The 21,263-nt window shown below is 42.8% G+C and overlaps 1 protein-coding gene and 1 non-coding gene across 9 annotated transcripts in view; both read right to left on the minus strand.

Moving 5' to 3' along the window:
- Gsk3b (glycogen synthase kinase 3 beta) overlaps positions 1-21,263 on the minus strand; it is a 150,164-nt gene that overhangs the window by 70,065 nt on the left and 58,836 nt on the right. For all 8 annotated transcript variants that reach the window (XM_006248373.5, XM_039088669.2, XM_039088668.1 and 5 more), the window contains 1 exon segment: positions 4,328-4,411. In XM_006248373.5, coding sequence (XP_006248435.1) covers positions 4,328-4,411 — 84 coding nt within the window.
- On the minus strand, positions 15,679-15,810 carry LOC120095744 (small nucleolar RNA SNORA17). The gene has a single exon (XR_005491536.1). It is a non-coding gene; the product is annotated as a small nucleolar RNA SNORA17 (small nucleolar RNA).

Here is a 21,263-nt window from a genome sequence, read left to right on the forward strand (position 1 = left end):
TTGCCTTTTAAGTGAGTAGCGATGCCATCAGAAAGCAGCCCACTGCTGATTTACACAGAACAGCTCAACTTCCACTTCTAGTGGCCATGAATTATCAACATCTCGCTAAGAGCAGATACTCAGTTCCCAACACAATGACCCATACAACCCTTTGCAGTTGATAATAGCAAAAATAAGGTAACTATGGATCTGCTTTAAGTGACTGTTTAGGTTAGGGACAGAGACGTCATATATAATAAAAGAAGAGAAATCAACAAGTTTTCAGATGCTACTTGTAACCTGTCTAATAAAACCAACCATGGTGGTGTCCGGTAAGTACTAACGCATTTTAGCTATTGTTATCTTTACTACGCTTACAACCATCATTGCCACTACAACTCTGTTGCTCAACCATCATCAGTACGCTACTTTAAATGTTACGTTTCTATTGCACATACTATGGTGAATAATATGGCATCTTTTATACTCTGGATTCAGACTCCCAAACCCCATTTAGTAGCTGTATAAATCTGAGGTAAATACTTATATACTATTAGCTCAGTGTAGTCCGCATCGGTAACATGAAGCTAAAAATAGTATTCTTCGCAGGGGTACCATACAATATGAGTTATGAACAAGTGAAAGGGTCATGATACCATCTAATGACAGCAAGTACTCTGAATTCATACTATTACTAAATAGAGTAGTTTATTAAATGGTAAATTAACGTGTGGGGTTCTCAGCCCAATGCTATCAGTAATGGGTAAACACTAAATAAGTTCCTTACAAAACTCCAAATGTTAAGAGATCGGAGGTTACTTAAAAATGAATAACTTGCCCGAGTCATGGTTCTACTGCATGCCTGAACTGCAGCGCTAACCCACCTCCCAGCTACAAAGCAGGCCATCCACTTCATTTCCAGACGGGTTGTGTCATTCATTTTCTGAATGGGTTATTGCTGCATCATCTTTACCCGTTCCCTCCCCAAAGCCAGGGTACACAGTCATAGTTAAGCTTAGCTTAGCATAACTCTGCCCAATCTCAACACCACATGAAGTTACAAAAAGTGACATCATTATACTTTAAAAGTCTGTTATGTAAGCAGAAGGGAAAGTTTTTCCCTTCACTCAAAACAACCTATGATGTGAAGTATTTTCACATGCAAGATAACTTGAGAAAACAATTTAAATAGAGCTTGGGATTCCTACAGGCAGAATGTGGCTTTATAATATATCCTGACTCATAAAGTTCTGTGGAGTGAGTTATTGTTAAGGACAGGCAAACATCTGTTTCCACAGAAGAGCTATTTTGTGGTTCATTTATTCTATCACAATTCTACATGAAATTTCATGAGGATGTTTCGTACAGCTAAATACTAAAGTGGTGGGGGAAAATAAATCACTATTCTGTAGAATTGAAACTCACAAAATTATTAAATCTAAAGTTTCAAAACACTCTATAAATTCTCGTTGTTATCTAATCAAGGGGAAAGGCACTATTCATTCTAAATTAGAGCACCTAAAACTTACAGAGCAACCTACAATATGCTGATTGCAACAAGCTTCTGTCACCACAGCAAGCAATAATCCCAGCAGGAATGCTCAGCCTGGGCTCTGAATAACCCCTTCTAGTTACAATAGCTGGTAGCATTTCCCTAGTTATAAGCAGAGAGCTGACTGCCTAAAGGAAAAGTCTTTAGGGGTAGAGTGGGCACTGGAAAGAGGACACAGTGGTTAAGAGCACTGGCTGCTCTTCCGGAGTAACCCAGTCTGGTTCCCAGCACTTACGTGGTGGCTCACAACCGTCTGTAATTTCAGCTCCAGACCTGACATAACCTGACATGACCTGACACCCTCTTCTGGCCTTGGTAAGTACAGCACACCATAGTGCACAGGCTCACACATGCAAAACACCCACCCACATTAAAATACAAAGGTTCCCCCCCCCCAAAAAAAAAATCTAAGCCAAGAGTGATAAAGGTACTGAGAAAGTAAGAAATATGCAAGACAGACAGGGAATTTGCAGACTCAGAACTGGAAAAGGGTGGGGATGGGGGGGTGGGGGAGGGGGTAGGCAAGATAGGGCAAAACTTAACAAAAGAAAGGTGCAGAGACCTATGATTGAATTCACATAGATTCAAGGGTGGGAAGTGAGGAATAAAGTTGCAGAGTGACAGAAACCAGTCTAGGAGAAATGAAACAGAAAAAGATTTGGGGAGGGAAAGTACTCCAAATAGTAAGTATCTTTTAACTTTGCTTAAAAGTTAAGATATTTTACTTTTAGTAGAGACTGATTTATTGCTCTTCTGATAACCTTCCTTTAGAGGTCTTCCAGCATCTGCAGGAGCAGCCATAAACAGACAACTAAAAGCAGGAGCAAGGAAAAATCCCCATCTGTGGCACTCACAGAATAGCCAGTCAGTTTTCAGTCAGAACGACAGAGCCTTCCTACAAAACCAAAACCTGAAAAGCCTCCCTCTCTGCCCTTTCATTCCAAGTTAAATGTGTTAACATTTACAAAGCATTAAAATAAGCCCTGGTATGTAGGGGCTATATTTATTAACGTATACAACACACTGTTTAGGGAATTTTTCAGGAGACATTTGCAAATGAATCTGTCTGTTATCTAGTAGATCAGGAAAGACATAATTCTGACCTTTACTTTCCTCTCCGGGGTACTACAATGTCTGGCATCTAATAATAAAGAAGTCATGAGGATACGAAATCCCATTCTAACAATGCTGTGGGCCAAGGAGATGCTCTGTGACCTTGTTTGGAAGGGACAGGAGAAGGTAGGCACGCCAGAATGGACACTAATGGGCAGCTTGCTAGCCTGAGAGACGGTCTGAAAATAGGCCTACTGACCAGTCGCTCTACAATAAAGCGCCAAATACTGAGAGTCTACCATTCCTAACAGAAGCAGAAAGACCTTAAACGTAAAAAGAACAGAAACAAGTGTTACTATCAGATCAACTTGCTAACTGTGGTGGTTAAAACATTGGTTATGACGATACAGATCTGCAGACATGAGCCACAAACACGAATTAAGTATCTTCTTGGATTATAGGTCTGAGGTAAGACTAATAGTTAAGGACACACACATAAAGTTTAGTGAAAATTGTTAAAAATGTTTATACTAGAACTTTTCTGTAAAGTCAAAAGGAAATGTGGGCCTAACACTAGACATTACAAGCATGAAATCTCAAGTCCAAGTATCACGTGACCTCATTAGGAGTAATTTGAAAAAACAAATCAGGTGCTTCCGTTGTTCCCTTGTTATTGTCTCACTTCTTCAAACCAGTAAGGGGGGATGGAAGGGGGGAACGTGGGTAAAAGGGCTGAAGAGATGAGGAGGAAAGTGAGAGGCAGCAAGGAGGAGACTGAGAAGTGCCCTGACATCTATCTCCTCAGACAATGGGAGGAGGAGGTGGGTGCCGTCGCATCACAGGCCTGCCCTTACTTCACAGAATTCAAAGCGACCAGAAACAGATTTTTCAGTGTTTTTCCTTGGCTAAACAAAACCCCCTACTTCCCTTTCTCTACTAATCGAGCTCCAAGTGAACATAATGACATTAATTTTTCTTCCCCTAATAAACAGATGAACTATCAGAGGGTTCCATAAGCACACAAGGAATACAGAAATATGAATAAAAATGAAATGTGCTTGAGAACTGAAGACATGTTTACTTTAAAGTAGAAAACCCCTTTCCCTCCATTTTCCAAGGGCTTAACATTTAAGACAGGGCTGTGTTTGGATAACCTCTCACTTGACAGCGAATGTCTCAGCCTTTCAAGCACTCGGGTTCTAGACAGACACCAGCACAGCAAGCTCAGAAAATTTGCTTTCATTCTAAATTGTGTATTGGAGATGTGGGGCAGAAGGAACCCACACGTGCAAGACCACAAGCCCATGTCCATGTGAGAGACCAGAAGAGGACATTCAGTGTCCAGCTCTATTAGTTCCCTGAGACGTGCTCTCTCTCCTGAATTTGCAGCAAGACTGGCTGAGAGCAATCCCCAGGGACCCATCTGTCCCATGGCCCCACAGAGCTGGGCTATAGGTGTAAGCAGCCATGTTGAGCTTTAACTGTGGGCTCTGAAGACTTGAACTAAGGTCCTCCAGTTGGTGTACCAAGAGCTGTGAAGCTGCACCTCCAGCAGCCCCGGGCAGATCCCTTAAAATTCACTCTTCTCACTGACATTTTCACGCTAACATCAACTGGATATCTTGGGTTCAGAATCCCTGGTTTGTGCTTTGAATGTTCCCAATCAATTAGCAAAGCTAGTTGATTGGGGGTGGGGGGGGGTACTTCCACAAGAACAGCCAGTTCATACTTTCTCACGCTTACCTTCTCGCCACTCGAGTAGAAGAAATACCGCAATCGGACTATGTTACAGTGATCTAGCTTTCTCATGATCTGGAGCTCTCGGTTCTGCAAAGGAAGCACATGAAACATTTAAGGATAACAGCTCATCTTAATGATCAAGGTACTTCTAAAATACCAGTAAGCTAGAGACTGCAGCTGCATCAAGAGTGAGGGAGAGATAGGTAGAAGATAAGTCCAGAGAGAAAGACAATAGGGGTAAAAAGGAAAACTGCCTGATCAACCAGGGTAAGAAACTCAATCTCACTTTAAATGTAAACGGAAGTCAACGGAGATTTTGACAGGTGAAGTTATGATCTGACTTACCATACTGAAAGAGAGTTTTAAAAATTGAACAGAATAAGTTTGAATAATAGGGGGTAAGAGGAACCATGAAACAGAAAGGATAATGGAGTTGCAAATGAAGAAAGAATAGACTGTTATCTCAGAGCCAAGAAAGAACTTTGAAATGTGGTCATTTTTATCAAAAGTTGCCAAGAGATTAAGATTAAAACCATAAAGCTGACAATCTGGCTAATGTAAGAAGCCGATTTCAGAACATCAGTGACAACACAGACTAATGAGGGTGAATCAAGTGGGCGTGGGAGGCGCAGGAGAGATGAGGCAGGCTCAGCAAGTTCCAGCTACAGCAGGATGACAGGTCAGGAAACCCACTCTCCCCAGACACCTGTGCAGTCATGCCCAGGAGAGCCGAGGGCACCTCAGGCAAAGCAAAGGCACCCTGAGACGCTTCCGGGTGTTTTTACCAAATCACACATACATAAGTACCAAAACATAAGAAACCTTTAAAACTACAATGTTAAACATAATCACTCATGAATAACATAACTGATTAGCTGAACCAAGAAATTAATCTTAAGGTAGAATTGAAAGGCTAATTACTATGGGGGGAAAGCCTATAAACTACAGTCAAGTAAGAGATTAATAAAATAAAACACAATATTCTAAATAATCCACGAGGATTTTAAAGAGATAGCACAGTAGTTAGGGAATCTTGATGCACTCGCACAGGACCCAGGTTTGGCTCCCAGCACCTGTATGGTTGCTCCCAACAGTCTGAAACTCCAGTTCCACAGGATCCAGTGCCCTCTTACCTCCATGAGCACCAAATATGCACATACTAATTCAGACAAAACACTTATATACAGAAAATAAAATAAACGAATTTTAAAAAGGTTGACATTTCCCATAGCAAACCCTGTTCTTGATAGATAAAGCTAGTGCACTGAGCAGTGTCTATAAAACAGCTACTGTAATCATAATGTGCAATGTTATAAACGTAGTGATTTCCTTTAATTCCATCAAAAGATAAAATACAAGCCACAGAACACAAATACACTGCATCAGACAATAATGGCATAAAGGAAGGGAGATAGAGCTGTATTTGAGCTACAGTTTTATTACAACTAATGCAATATTAGTCTGAAAGCCTGTCATAAAGTGAGGTGCCAAGTGTAATCCCCACAACCACACTAAAGAGTCACCTAAGACACACGTCTCCAGGCGTGACTGTGAGGAGACAGAGTTGTTCAGCAGGTGGGAAGGCCCAGACTGAACGCTGACAGCAAGCACCATTACCTGGGCTAGCATCCTAGACCACAGAACAAATGCAATGTAAAAAGCACCACCGTCCAACTCTTTCTGCTTCCTGACTGTGGGCACAATGTGCTCTGGCCACCATATCTTCCCACAGCGATGAGAAAGCCAGTAGAGTGTACCAAAAAGTTTCTGCTCCGAGTGGGATCATCCGTTCCTCTTTATGAAAGGGGCAGTGTTCTCCTCGTCAAGGAACAACTGACAGTTAATGGTGGCTAAGGAAGGGCTGGCACTCAAGCACAGAAACTGTAGTACCATCTTCCACACATGCTCATGGAGCAGAGGGGAGCACACACGGCATGAAAATAAGAGTGGGGCTTACCGGAAAGAAAGGGGGTTTGTGGGAAGGGGCAGGGTGAGGTGGAGGAAGGGGATAGGGCTATAAAACTCACTAGAATTTATTACATTCACTTATGAAACTGTCGGAAATAAGGAAAAGGTATTTGTTAAAGACAAAGAAGTCGGAAATAAGGAAAAGGTATTTGTTAAAGACAAAGAAGTCAGTACATTCTAGAAGGGAGGGCAAAACCAACATAAGAAAGAGACTAAGTAAAATGGCACCAGTAATTCCTTCTATGAAACTGCATAAATTATGAATGATGTTAACAATCCAAAGGCAGAGATTGCCTAACTGGGCTTTTATATTTTTTCTAGACAGGGTCTCTCTGTGTAGCCTTGTCCTGGCTGTCCTGGGACTTGCTCTGTAGACCAGGGATTAAAAGTGTGTACCACCACCACCACCCAACTCAAACTGGATTCTATTTTTAGCTCTAAATACATCCCTGTATACAGAAGATACAATCTAGATAGAAACACACAGATTATTTCAAAGTAAAAGAAGTAACCACAGAAACTATACCCTAAGGAACACTGGAGTGCTGATATTAACTCCCTCTCTGACAGTCCGTATCCGGATTCCATGCACACAGAAATAATGCTCTCCACACTATCCCTAAACCTTGCTGCCTCGTCCAGAGTGTCAATGCTACCTGCTCACTGATCACACTGTCGCAGGAGTGCCATGACCTTTCCCCACCTACACACCTACCTGTTCTCAGACTGCGACTTACTTCATTCCCATCCCTTCATCTTCAGGCCCTCCTCGGCTGTCCCAACACACATTAAACTCCCCTTATAGGACTTAAAAATATTTAAGTCTACTGAAGTTTTATTTTACAGTGTATTACTACAAGCACAGGCCAACACTATTATATAAATGAATCCCAGACCTTACAGAACTCATGTATTATACTGCAATGACAAAGACAACATATACCCCATGTCTAATCAACTTACTACAAACTCCTTAAGAGCAAAACCTGAACTTGCTGTCTTCATTGGCCAGCTATCATTGGGAAGAGAACAGGAAGGGAAGGCAAGTGGACTCTTACATACAAAAGACTTGTAATTGTAACAGACACGCAAAAAGCTAGCTACTCCATATAAAACAAAAGCCACACAAATGAGAAAGCCTGACATGGACATGTCAATCAAAACTTGCTTTTCTTCTTCTTATAAAAGAAACATTAAAATGCATATAAAATACATATAAAATACATGTAACAACTGTTATGGTTTAGATATACGTTCCCTGTAAGACGCATATGTTAAAGTCTTGATCCATGGCTAGTGAGTCCAATCACTGAGTGACTGAATCCTAAGGCCTTTAGGGATTCATAGTATGTTTGGGACGAGCCTAGCGAGAGAAAGGAGTTCTCTGGGAGCGTATCGGCTTCCCAGTGAGCATCTCTGCTCCAGTACAATCTTGCACTGTAGTATCGAGCCATGGGACTGTAACTGTAGGGTCATCTCACCCAGGACTGAACCTGCTAAAATAAATCCTAACCAGAAAGTCTCTCCTTCCCTTAAGTAATTTCTGCCAGGTGTTTACATAAAGGGTTTGACTCACTTTTACCATAACTGATGTTATACCAGGGAGGGAGGGAGCACGTTGGCTGGCTTGCATCTGAAAGCTAAGCCAGAGAGCCACAGATAAGCAGAAAGGTACTTCAGGAGCCATTATGTAACCTGGAGAAAGTTAACTTTCAGGTGAGAAACACCAGCAAGCTTAAAGCTGTGGGTGTAAAGTAGGCAGCACACATCTGTCGATCATCTTCCCTCTTCCCCAAAGTCTGTCCCACTGGAAGATCTTATCCCTCATCACAGAGAACTCTGCTGCTACTGAAAAACAGGATTCACCTCAAAGACTTTGTTTTCAAGACTCCCTTCCCTAAATATAACTTCTGTAAAAAAATTAATGGTATCCAAAGAGAATGTTATCCAAAGAAATGAATCGCTTTAATCCCTAATATTTTTTATTCCATAGTAAAATTGATGTCCCCCAAGTACTCTACAAATGGCTTCTAAAAAGAAAATCTCAAAATAGCTTCAGGTATATAACAAATATTTTTAATACTTAGCTGACATAAGAACTTGGTGTCTTGGTCTGCAAAATAATATGCTAGTGAATGGTCTCACCAAATTTCCAGCACAGTGCCAGGGATTTCATCACCATGTGTGTGACAGAAGGGTGGTCTAAATGAGAATGGCCTCAGGGGCTCCTATGGTTGTCTACTTGGTCCGCAGTTGGAGAAATTGTTGTCACTTTTGCTACCCTGCCTTAAGTCCTGGGCGGACTGTGCTTCCAGCCACCGCCCAGAGAATATTGGATCTGTGGGTGAAAACCACAGATATACACATTGCTCAATTTCAACCTGCCTTATGGCTCAACACCTCCGATCCACGGCGTCTGGCGTGCCCCTCCCAGTACTCCCAGCTCAGCATCCTAAATCTGCCCTCAATTTCAGTTGCTCAGCCACCTTCAGTCCCAGCTCAGCATCCCAACCTCCCGCCTGGAGAAGCAGCTCATGGGTGCTCCACCCAACATCTCGCCAGCATCTCACGTGGCTGGTCGGCTTTTCTCCCTCCGAAGCATGGTCAACACCTCTCTTCTTCCCTCATCTGCTAGCTTGCCCATGGGGGGTGGGAGGGCGGGGCATAAGCAATTGGCTCACTGCATCTTTACTGATCAATCAAGAATCAATTGGGACCTTAGCATCAGAACCACCCCTACAGGAACTCTCTGAGAAGATTTAGGTGGTGTGGCCTTGTTGAAGGAAGTGTGTCACTGAAGGTGTCCCTGAGGTTTCAAAATCCCATACTACTCCTAGTTAGTTTTCTCTGCACCCTGTGTTTGTGGATCAAGATGTGGGCACTTCGTTACTGTTTCAACATCATGCCTGCCTACTGCCATGTTCCCCGCCATGATGATCATGGATGGACTCTAACCCTCTGAACCTGTAAACTCCCAATAAATTCTTTCTTCTGAGTTGTCTTGGTCATGGTGTCTTATCACAGCAATAGAAGACAAGGAGGGGGAAAAAACCCCTGCTTGTTATTTTGTAAAGGTCTGCAAACCTATCAGAGAGGGGGAAAAAAGTCTTATACACAAAGATAAAATTTTGCAAGCCATGAACAAAAAACCACTGATTGTGTTCTGAGTAAGAGCTTTGATTTGGGGAATATTATTGACTATGAAAGAAGTTATTAAGGGATGAGGCAAAGAAACAAAACCAAGACTATAGAGAAGGAAATGCTCAAAAGAGAATGGGAACCAAGGTCTGAGAGGCTGATTAACAGCTGGTAAGTGGAATTTGGGGATCTCTCAGGTGTCTTACTCACATGGCTATTAACACAGCAGCAGGAGCCACTGGCCTAGAAGGTTCTTTGGGAAGCAGGGAGGTTAGTTCACCTGAGGGAACAGACACTGAGGGTGAAAGGTGCAGAATGGAACCTGAATACATTCACTCCCTCCTCAGTAGGAGGGCTCTGGAAGTCACAGCAGCATAAAAATGTGTATAAAGCAAGAAAAGACGCCCAGACTTGCCTGGACTCCTAATTAGAGTCGGCGACAATAAACAATAACAAAAATAAACTGGAGAACCTAAGCATTGGTGTCACATTATTGACCCTAGTCCCATAAAATTTTAAGGTATTCAAAAGAAGAGTTTTGAGGCTTATTTATATGTAGATCAAAGTAATCACACAAGAAGAAAAAAGTGATAAGAAGTTATAAGACAAAAGCCACAAAACTAATACCCTAAAGTAAGAGTGGACACATATTTTCTATGAAGGACCAGATAGTAAAGTCTGGCAAACCACCTGGACTTTGCTGTAACTACTCAAGTGTACAGCTACACTGTAAAAATAGCCATTGACAAAATTAAAAAGACCAAACATGACCATGTTCTAATAAAACTTTATTTAAAAAAAAGGGAAAGCCCAGTTTATCACTGTTCTACAAAACAAGAGAGAAAAATTCCTGATACTCATTTTTTATCTATTACCCCTACGTCTCTCATACACACACAGAATAAATTTTGCAGATTAATTTAACCACTCGTGCTCTAGGAATTTATAATATCTTCCTATAGTGCTACTATAACCAGTCCATAGAATATCGAATTGTAAATTATAGTTATAAAGGATCCAACTGTGTGGCAAAAAGAGAAGTAGAGGACTCATACTTCCCATCAGCTGTGGTGGGTTAAAGAAGGCCTGAGTGAGGCTCTTGAAATCCTATTTCAGAGGCCGTCCTAGCATATAGATAAATGCTATCTTGAATGCATTCCTTAAACCCTGTGTTTAGCAACAGTGATGATACCAATGACCACAGAATACTGAAAATATATGACCGATATGTATATATGTATATACATATTTAGCATATATACTATGCCAGCAGCTTTACCATTATGATTTAAACCTTTCACGTTGGCAACACCATTATTCTCATTTTACAGAGGCTGTAAGTACAGAAGGGTTCAGGAAGATGCTAGTAGGGCTAGAGACGGCTCAGCAGCTGAGAGTACCAGCTGCTCTTTCAGAGGGTTCAGTTCCCAGCACCACGTGGCGGCTAATAACTGTAATTCCAGTTCCCATGGATCTGACCCCTCACACAGACTTACTTACATGCAGGCCAAACACCAATGCACATTTATTTAAAAAATTACTTAAGATGCTAGCAAACACCAGCGGTGATTTTTTTTTAATTTACTTAAACGGGTGTGTGTGCGTCAGAACTCATGCTCTGACTCTAACAATGGAATGTAACCTGTTTTGGTCTTCAAATTACTATTGACGGAGAGACACAACAATAAAGCAGACTTCAGTGCTCAGAATTTATCATTCAAAACAAGGCAAATAGACATATATACACACAGATGCCGTACAACAGAACATGGTGTGTGCAATGAAAACGATTTTATTAAAATAATGAGAGTTCTAAAACTATCTTTTAGAAACATGCACCTGGAGAAAATGTGAGTCATTTTACATGAAAGGATATAAAATTAAGCTTTAGGTAAGTCTTAATCCTACTCTGGGACCACTGACTTGCTAAGTACACAAAAACCCTACAGCTTCTCAGAAGAAAATGAGAAGGTTTCGATATCCCTCTAGAATAGAACTGAATTACAATCTCAGACTGCTGCAGACTAACCACAGACAGCAAGTGACCAACCATTCTCCTCCTCCTTCAAGGCTCTCTCTCTCTCCTGTTCTCGCAGCTCTCTTCAACTGCCTGTAATCCTGTCCAGTCTGCAGCTTGACAGCTGGTGACTCCCAACTGAGTATCACCAAGCCAATCTCTCCAGTGAACTATCTACTTAACAATTTCCTTTTTAGATTGTGTCATGTCATTAGCAAATTCCTGACTGCCTTTAAACCTGCTCCGCCCACAGCCTTCCCATTTCAATGGCTGGCACTTGCACGCCTCCAGGTACCTAAGTAATCCTTGCAGTATTGATTCGGTTCTCTCTCTGGCCTCACATTCCACAGTTGGCTCTAGCTCTAAAATTCACACAGGACTCCAGGAGTGACAATCTTGTGTATTTGTTCCCTAGCAATGGAATTTATACGAAAAGCTACACAGGAACATAAACTATAAGCTTAATGTGAACAGCCATCAAATGTCCTTCATGGGAGGAAATGTATAAACAAGTTATAGTACATCTATATCATACTATGATTCTCAAAAACATATCTAAATCTCCAGAAAAATATTACATTAAAAAAAGACAATCCCCAAAGTTTTATTCATTGTATGTGAATGAGTGTTTTGCCTCTGTGTGTGTCTGTGTACCACGTATAACCTAGCAGCTGCAGAAGCCAGAAGAGGGTGTCAGATACTCTGATAGACTGAAAGAATGATGAGCAGTTGTGAACTACCATGTGGGTGGCAGGAACAGAACCCAGGTCCTGCCATCTCTTCAGATGGTAGGATAAACTTTTTGTGACCAGGGGTATGTTGAGTGTTAAGGGCGGAGGAATGACAGGGAAAGAAAGATATCGTGGTTATCAAAGAATAATACAGTCCTTGTAGTGCTTCCAATCTCGCCTGTAGTAACGATATAAACCAACGCTTAGACTAAAGACCTTCAAGGGTCACTTGCAACAAAGCTGGAGAACCTAAGTTTGATTCCTGAACTCACAGAGAGGAAAGAACCTACTTCTGAAAGTTCTCCTGAGTTATACACATGCCATGACTTGTGCATGCCCACACACAGGCACAATAAATTTCTTCTAACTGCATAAGTAACTAATCTAGGTCCCCTCACTTACTTCAGGTTTTCCTCAAATGCTACATTCTTATCCTATCTTAAATCACAACCTCAACAGCTCCAGCCTCTCTTTATCCAAGTCTTGGCTTCATTCTTCTGCAGAATACCAAAATTATAACATTATACCTAACACATTATACCTAACTTGCGTTTATTCATTAGTGTCCAACTCTCCCCAATAAACTCTGAGCCATATTTTAGGAATATTTTAGTGTTATAGAACCTTGTTCTGATAACAATATCCAAGTCATATTAATACAAGTCAGCACTATGTATTTAGATGAATGATAGATAGCTCTACTTTTAGAAAGTACAACACATTGTATTGTAGGAAATGTTGCTGCCAGTATGGAAATAATAAAAGAGGAGCTGGAGAGAAGTTTCACAGTCCATCACAGTGGGAAAGGCTGGGTGACTCCCCCACTTCAGGAAACAGTGATAAATGCTGGTCTCCTCCTCCCTCCCATCATTAAACCAATCTAGAATCCTTCACCAGCATGTCCAGGTCTGTTACCTACATAATTACAGACAACACTGAAGTGACAATCACAGACCCTCAAGTGGCAAGTGATAAAATGCATGACTCTCTATCTCTGAATTCGTTTACTGATACGCTCTTAAGTTTACTTTTAGTATCTTAGCTTTGGAGGAATCCAAAGTGGAAACTTGAGGGTTCTTTGGAACGTTGGTTAGATGGTATTGGTTAGACGTGCTGGGGCAAACACGAGAAGGAATGTTTTGTTAAACTGCACAGAAGCGTGAAAGGCTAAGGCAGACTCGTGGAAGAATGTTTCGCTGAAGCAGACACACAGGAGAGAGGATGGTTCTAAAAGGACACGTGATGAAGGACTCTTCGCTAACGGCACACATGTACTGGTCTGTCTTACACTGTGTAGTTGAGCTGCATTTGTTGGGGCTCCATAGAGAGAAATGAACCAAAACACTTCTGGTGGTGTGCTGCAGTTTCTTGCCACTTCCACAGACGAGGGGTGATTGGTAGAGTGAGGTCAACCGAAACAGATGCACGTGCTGAGGCAAGACTATAGAGGACACTCAATGAAAGGACTCAACAGACAATGACAGGGGCTGACTACGTTTAACAGTACAGGAATCTACCAGCCCTTTCAAAACCAGATCCCTACCAAAATCCAACCAACCAACCAACCAACCAACCACACACACACACACACACACACACACACACACACACCCCACCCAGGTTTCCTTCTCCAGATAGATGTATCAGTTTCCCAGCTAATTAAAAAATGAGGGTATTTATCATCACTAGTAATAAATACTAAAATTTTACTTTAGCAAAAAGTATATTCTAAACAGCTATACAAAAGGATATTGAAAATTCAAGACTGATAGGCAATAACTGAAAAACCATAATTGTGCTATGTAAACTACTTTAAGTTTCATTTTTTAACCTTTTATTGATTCTTTGTGAATTTCACATGATGCACCCCAATCCCACTCATCTCCCCTCAACACTCCCAAACCAGCCCCTCACTCTTGCAAGCTCCCCTACAACAGAGAAAAACAAATCTTGCTGTGGAAGCTGCAGTGTGTCCCAGTGAGCCCTCTGGACTGGCTCATCCGTCTACTGTGCTGCCCAAGTGAGGTACAGAGGCTGCTCTTCTGAGTGCTACAGCTGGTGAAGGACAGGGCCAGCTCTTCTGCTCTAATGAGCCTAGGCACAGGTCTCCCACCTGCTGTCGATGGTGAGGAGGTACAGGGAAGGAGGGTATCTTTCCCTCATCCAAGCCACCACAGGGAGACGAGTGGTAGGGCCAGCTCTCCCATGCACACATCCTCAGCCCAGCTCACCTGCTGCTCCTGCAATGTGAGGGGCTGCTCTCCTGAGTACTGCAGCTGGCTAGGGTCAGGGTCAGGGTCAGGGCTGCTCTCCTGAGTACTGCAGCTGGGTAGGGTCAGGGTCAGGGCTGCTCTCCTGAGTACTACAGCTGGCTAGGCTCAGGGTCAGGGTCAGGGCTGCTCTCCTGAGTACTGCAGCTGGCTAGGGTCAGGGTCAGGGCTGCTCTCCTGAGTACTACAGAGGGTCAGGGTCAGGGTCAGGGCTGCTCTCCTGAGTACTACAGCTGGCTAGGGTCAGGGTCAGGGTCAGGGCTGCTCTCCTGAGTACTACAGCTGGCTAGGGTCAGGGTCAGGGTCAGGGCTGCTCTCCTGAGTACTACAGCTGGCTAGGGTCAGGGCTGCTCTCCTGAGTACTACAGCTGGCTAGGGTCAGGTCAAGGATCCTGCACAGCTAGAGCCAGCTCTCCCAGGTGAGGCGAGGGGCCAGTTCTGCATAGTCCTCAAACATAAACAAAGCCACTGTTGGCAGCTCAGACCAGGGATGTTTTTCTGGCTTTTCATGGCAACAGACCGCAACTCCCAGATGTGGTCTCCAGTGCCAGCACAGGCCAGGACCCCACCATGATCTCAGGTGGCATCACTGACTACTTATATAAGGCTACTCCTTACTACCCTTAAGTGTCCAGTGCACATCCTTATTTCTCTTTCTCTTCCATTTCTCTTTTTTTTTTTCTTTTTTTTTTTTTTTTCGGAGCTGGGGACCGAACCCAGGGCCTTGCGCTTCCTAGGCAAGCGCTCTACCACTGAGCCAAATCCCCAACCCCTCTCTTTCATTTCTCAACCACTCACCTGCTCCTCTTAGTGGTGCCTGGGTTCTCTGAGTGCCTGGGGTCATGTCAGAAGTGGTCTCAGGAGTGCTAGGCCCTGCTTATGCATTATGGCACCAGGCAAGGGTCATCTCAAGCATGTTCTGTACCTCCAGTCTAACATGACACAAAACTGGGGTTCATCTCAGATTAGCCACCTGTCAGGCTCCCATGGCACCAGTCTGATGTTCCTCTGAGACTCACTCCTCTCCTGGCCTACCCAAGTGGCCATCTGTCTGGGGCCCACTAACACCTGGGGCCTATGGTCCAAGATAGCTCTTCTAGTCTCCGGCTTGCTTGTCCTGGGAGCCCTTCCAGGTCTGCCTGGCAAAGACAGTGGCTGCCTCAGGCTAGCTCCCGTCTGGGCCCTCTGGCCCCAGACTTGTAGTGGTCTCAGGGTCACCTTTTTTCAGGGAATATTAGGCTACTAATCATTCAAATGTTCACAGGTCAGAACACTGAGCGTAGACATAGCCTCTTTCCTCTCTGCCACCTACTGACGCACATGTGACACAGCAGCCACACCTGCAGTGCCTCTAGGGGCAGGATGTAAATTAACTTTTAATTCTGGTACAAAAATCAAGATGAAAGTACTAATAATTATAACCACAAAATATGAATGGATATACAATATATCAAGTAAAATGTGATATTAATAATATAAAACTATATGAAATTTTCATATGCAATAAGTTTGCAGCTTAAATGGTTCTATGTGAATGCAGTTATCATATTCGCAAACCACAAAATGATAAAGAATTATCAAATTGCAAACACAAAAGCAGAAAACAACAAATGTCCTTTAGAATAAACTCAGCAGCCTAAAGCACAGGGCCAATGAACGAATGAGTAAAGCAAGACTCGATTACTCATGGACACTGTCTACGAGACTCACCATAAGCTGAAGCAAATGCAGCAGCTCAGAGTGAATAGACAGAAAGGATACTTCCCATGGTCACCAGAAGACAGGTAGGATGACATATTAGCTAAAATAAATTCTAAGTCAAAAACCAACAAAAGAAAAAAGAATAGTGATAAAAGGCTGAATCCAACTGAAATCCACCCCTACATCGTCTACATATATAAACTGACAAATCTTAATATGGTAATTTAGTATCAGGAATGAAAGATAATCCAGTCAGCTGTGTCAATAAAGAAAGACAAAAACATTGGGGGGGGGGCAGTAAGATGGCTCAGTAGACAAGAAACTCGCCATGGAGACCTGGCGAGCTGAGTGCACCTCCAGAACTTAAGAGAATGGAAGGAGAAAACCATCTCCGAGGATTTCCCTCTGACCTCCACATAGGCACCATGGCACCCCTGCATATGCACACACAGACACACAAATAATAGTAAAACTTAATTGAATAGTCCTACCAAACATACAAACCCCTCATTGATATTATGTAATATTTTCAAGCACCCACAGAACTCTGTGAAGGACAGATCACATACATGCAAAGCCACATGAAAGGTTTTAACAAATTAACAAGACAAATATTGTATCTCACATATTTTATAGCTATAATGAAGTAAAAGCAAAGAAAGTTAGAGATACATGAAATATGTCTATATGAAATATAGAAACTCTGGGTTTCGTGTGAGCAAAGCCCATATGACAAGGAGGAAAGACAGTGAGGCCTCACACTCACTACAGTAAGTTTAATTTAGAACTGAAAAAACCCAGTGGACAACAGCAAGTGTTTTCACGTTAAGTGCAGGCAGAAATTACAGCTCAACACTGTTGTGGGACTTTAAAGTGGTACAGCTATTTAGAAAAACAGGTCACCATTCCCTTAAGATTTTAATCACAGAATCACCATGCGACCCAGAAATTCCACTCCCAGATGTGTGTGTGTGTGTGTGTGTGTGTGTGTGTGTAAATGTCTGAACAATAACTATAAACAGTCATAGTGACATTATTTCCAAAAGACAAAAATATAACCAACAAAGATACAATCTGAGCATCAACCAAACGCACCACCCTTTGACGGCATTTGGCCATAGCACGTAATTCAGTATCAGGAACCTAGTGCTCCAAAAGGCCAAGATGCAGCCTCCTGAACAGCAGCAAACGAGCTCTGACCTGCACAGACTTCTGGGCTGTGCTGTGTCCTGCACTGGGGCAGCTGACGTGTAGACCAGACAAGCACTACTTGGGACAGACAAAGAGGAGCAGAGAAGATGGACGAAAGTTGCCTCCGTGACGTGCAGTAAGTAAAGCCACATAACAAAGACAGACTCATCCAAAGACAGGAGATAAAAGGTCAGCTGAAAAGTCTGCAGACAGAAATAGACAGAGACTGGGGGTGGTTCATGGTCACCTACAGCTTGTGTTTCCAGAGGCTCTGATGGCGCCGTCTGGCCTCAAAGGCACCAATGCATGTGGTACAGAGACATACGTGCATGTAAAACCCATCCTTCCTTCCTTCCTTCCTTCCTTCCTTCCTTCCTTCCTTCCTTCCTTCCTTCCTTCCTCCCTCCCTCCCTCCCTCCCTCCCTCCCTCCCTCCCTCCCTTCCTTCCAGAATGCATCCTGGTAGCACATGCCCTTAGTCCCAGCACTCGGGATGTAGACGCAGGCAGATCTCTCTGAGTTCCAGGCTGGCTTGGTCTACAGAATGAGATCCAGGACAGCCAGGGCTACACAGAAAACCTGCCTTAAACAAATAAAAAGGAGGAAGGGAAGGAGGAGGGAGCGCCTATGAAGTAAATTCCCAGATATAACCCGATGGGATAATCATCCCAAAGATGCACAAAGAGCAACAAAAAACAGATGAATAAAGCAAGAAACTGACGCTTTCAAAAGATTATAACTTAATGACCACACAAAAAAGACAGGGTAATGGTTGAAATGCTGACAAATGAATTTAAAAGTGATCAACTAATTCAAAAAATATAAAAAGGCAGATTGAAGAAATAAGGGAATTCATTCAAGCCTTGAATGAGAGTATCCAGCAACAAAAGAGAGAGAATAAGCAAAGAAATTAACATTGGGGGAGCTCCCCCAAGCAATGTCAAATATGGATTACCCAATAGAGGAATTAAACATTAAAATGGAAAGTTACTACCAATACACTAGACCAAGCAGAATATCAAAGACTGAAATAAAGTTAAAAAACATTCAGACATTAGCAAAGAAAAATGATAAGGGTGCTCTAACATCTAAGAGCTGTTATGTTAGGGGCTGGGGATTTAGCTCAGTGGTAGAGCGCTTGCCTAGCAAGCGCAAGGCCCTGGGTTCGGTCCCCAGCTCCGAGAAAAAAAAAAAAAAAAAAAAAAAAAAAGAGCTGTTATGTTAACACGTAATAAGTAAATCCAAGGACAGAAGGGCTGAGAAAAAACCCGGATGCACAATGCGATCATAGCATAAGTTTCCAAAATATAAGACATAAAAAGACATCTGAGCAAAAAAGACAGAAGAATCCTGAACAAATAATTTCTTCACATTGCTATGAAAATGCTAAGACCAGAGAACCAAGGAATATCACTCGAAGCTCTAACAAAGAATCTACAGAAGCAAACTGTCCAGCTAACACCAGACTCTTAGTAAACGCCCTAAGGGTAAGGAGGCATGGAACAATGCGTTTTAGACCCTGGGAGAACAGCGGACTGACTTTGTCTGGCAAAGCTGTAATAGTTTTTAATCTGTACTTTCAGATTTCACTGTGTGACTTTTGTAGGCCGCTAGCCACTACTAAGAACTCAGCACTACATGAAGGACTGACTCCACTTCCCCCTCTCTTACTGTTTGGATTTTTCAGACAGGGTTTCTCTGTGTAGCCTGGAACTCACTCTGTAGATGAGCCTGGCTTCAAACTCAGAGATCCGCCTGCCTCTGCCTCCCCAGTACTGGAATTAAGGACCTGCCACCACATCCGCCTTTATTTTAAAATCGGTTATTTGAGAATTTCCTTCAACGTATCTTGGTATCTGGCCCTCCCTCCATGTCTCCCATACCAACCCCACTTTTGTGCTTGTCTCTGTCCCCTTTCTCACCAACTCCCTTCTCTCCCCTCCACAAATACAGCTGAGGTTTCCATCTACTCCTGGATGTGGTCAACTTGTCCGGGGCTACACCCTTAAAGTAAACTGACTCTCCCAACAGTTTTCAGTGGCCAATAGCTCATGGGTGTGACTCGTGCACACTCCCCCGCCCCCTGCTGGGATTTTGTCTAGGGTGGGCTTGGGATGGTCCTCTGCACTCGGTCTGAACTACTAGAAATTCATGTGTAACTGCCCTCCGTGTCCAGAAGACAGTTCCTTTTCAGTCATCCCGTGTCCAGAAGACAGTTCCTTTTCAGTCATCCTCCGACTCTGGCTTACTCAGACTTACTTTTATCTTAACTCCCGAGCCTTAAGAGCAGAGGTATGAGGTATCCCGTTCAGAGGGAAGCATTCCACAATCTACCACAAAGGTCTCTCTAGTGAACGGTAGACAGCTACTGTCTCTGGGTACCACGAGAGATCCTTAGGAGTCATTTTAATGCTACTCCACTTAGAAGTAAATAGTAAGTAGTAGGCTCTCCCCAGCCACAAGTTCTTGGCCGGACATGGGTTTCAACTTGCACAGCTGGATTCAATCTAATTTAAAAAGTGGTTGGTTAGTCCCACTCCAGTCCTGCCACTACCACAGCAGTGGGCGTGTCTCGCCAGGCCAGTCACTGCCGCTCCCTCCCAGTGTTCACAGCTAAATTAAGATAAAAGAACACACAACATTTATCTCTCTAGGTCTCCGTTCCCTCACACAGAATTACGTTTGCCTGAAAACTTCATGATTTTGCTTTTCCAATATTCCATTGTGTGAATATAGACCAGATTTTCATTATTTATGAATCAGCTGATAGACATTAGGCTCTTTCCGTTTCCCGGCATTCTGATCATGGGAGAGCAAGTATTGCCGTGGTAAAAGCGGTTCCTTTGGATCTATAACCAGGAACAGCATAGCTAGATCATGTATTCCCAGCACATGTGAGGCAGTCTCACACTGACTCCAACAGTGGCTACACACGTCTGCACTCCCACCACAAGGCCCTGTAGCTCCCTTTGTCTACGTCCTTATCTGTGTTTGGTGTCTTAGGCAATCTAATGGGGATGAAATGTCATAGCTTATTTTTGCCTGGTGGTGTAAGGATAGTAAACATTTTTGTTTAAGTTTTTCTCAGTCAGTTGTCTTTCTTCTCTTGAACATTCTGCTGATTTCCATGCCAACTCCCAACACCTTTAGAAATGGGCTCTTTACCTAGTCCTGGCTATCCGAGAACTCAGAGAGATCTCCCTGCCTCTGTCTCTCCTACTGAGACTAAAGGCATTTACCCCCAAGCCCAGCTTCCATTCCCCAATTTTTAACTGAATTTTGATGTGTAGCTTTTGTTTTCGTTCTCTGTATATTCTAGACACAAGCCCTCTGTTGGATGCAGAGCTAGTAAAGACTTCCTTCCCCTCGGCTGTAGAGAAAACTGTGAATTCTTCCTTTTCTATTTCCTTTATCTCCTTCACTTCTTATAGCTCTGGCTAAGACTTCAAACACTGCATTAAACAGAAATAGAGAAGGCAGACATACTTGTATTATCCCTGATTTTGGTGGAAATGCTCTGAGCTCTACTTTATGCAGTATGATATTGGCTATGGGCTTATTGTATATTTTCTTTATTACGTAGATATATGTCCTCTCTCTCTGTATTCCCAAGGATTGACCAGGTTTTGTCAAAGCTCTTTTGGAATCTATGTAATGAGTTACATTTATTGATTTGTTGCTGAACCCTCTCTGTACTTCTGGGATGGAGCAGACTTGATTAGGGCCTATCTTATGTTACTGAATTTAGTTTATGTGCTGGACTGAGTAAGAATGGGCCCCATAAGCTCATATATTTTAATGTTTAGTAAGCAAGGAGTAAGGAGATATAGCCTTGTTGGAGTAGATGTGGCCTTGCTGGAAGAAGTGTGTCGCTGGGGGTGGGCTTTAAGGTTTCAAAAGTCCATGCCAGACCTAGTATCGAGT

Source organism: Rattus norvegicus, chromosome 11, assembly GCF_036323735.1.
Source record: "Rattus norvegicus strain BN/NHsdMcwi chromosome 11, GRCr8, whole genome shotgun sequence".
Lineage (NCBI taxonomy): Eukaryota > Metazoa > Chordata > Mammalia > Rodentia > Muridae > Rattus > Rattus norvegicus.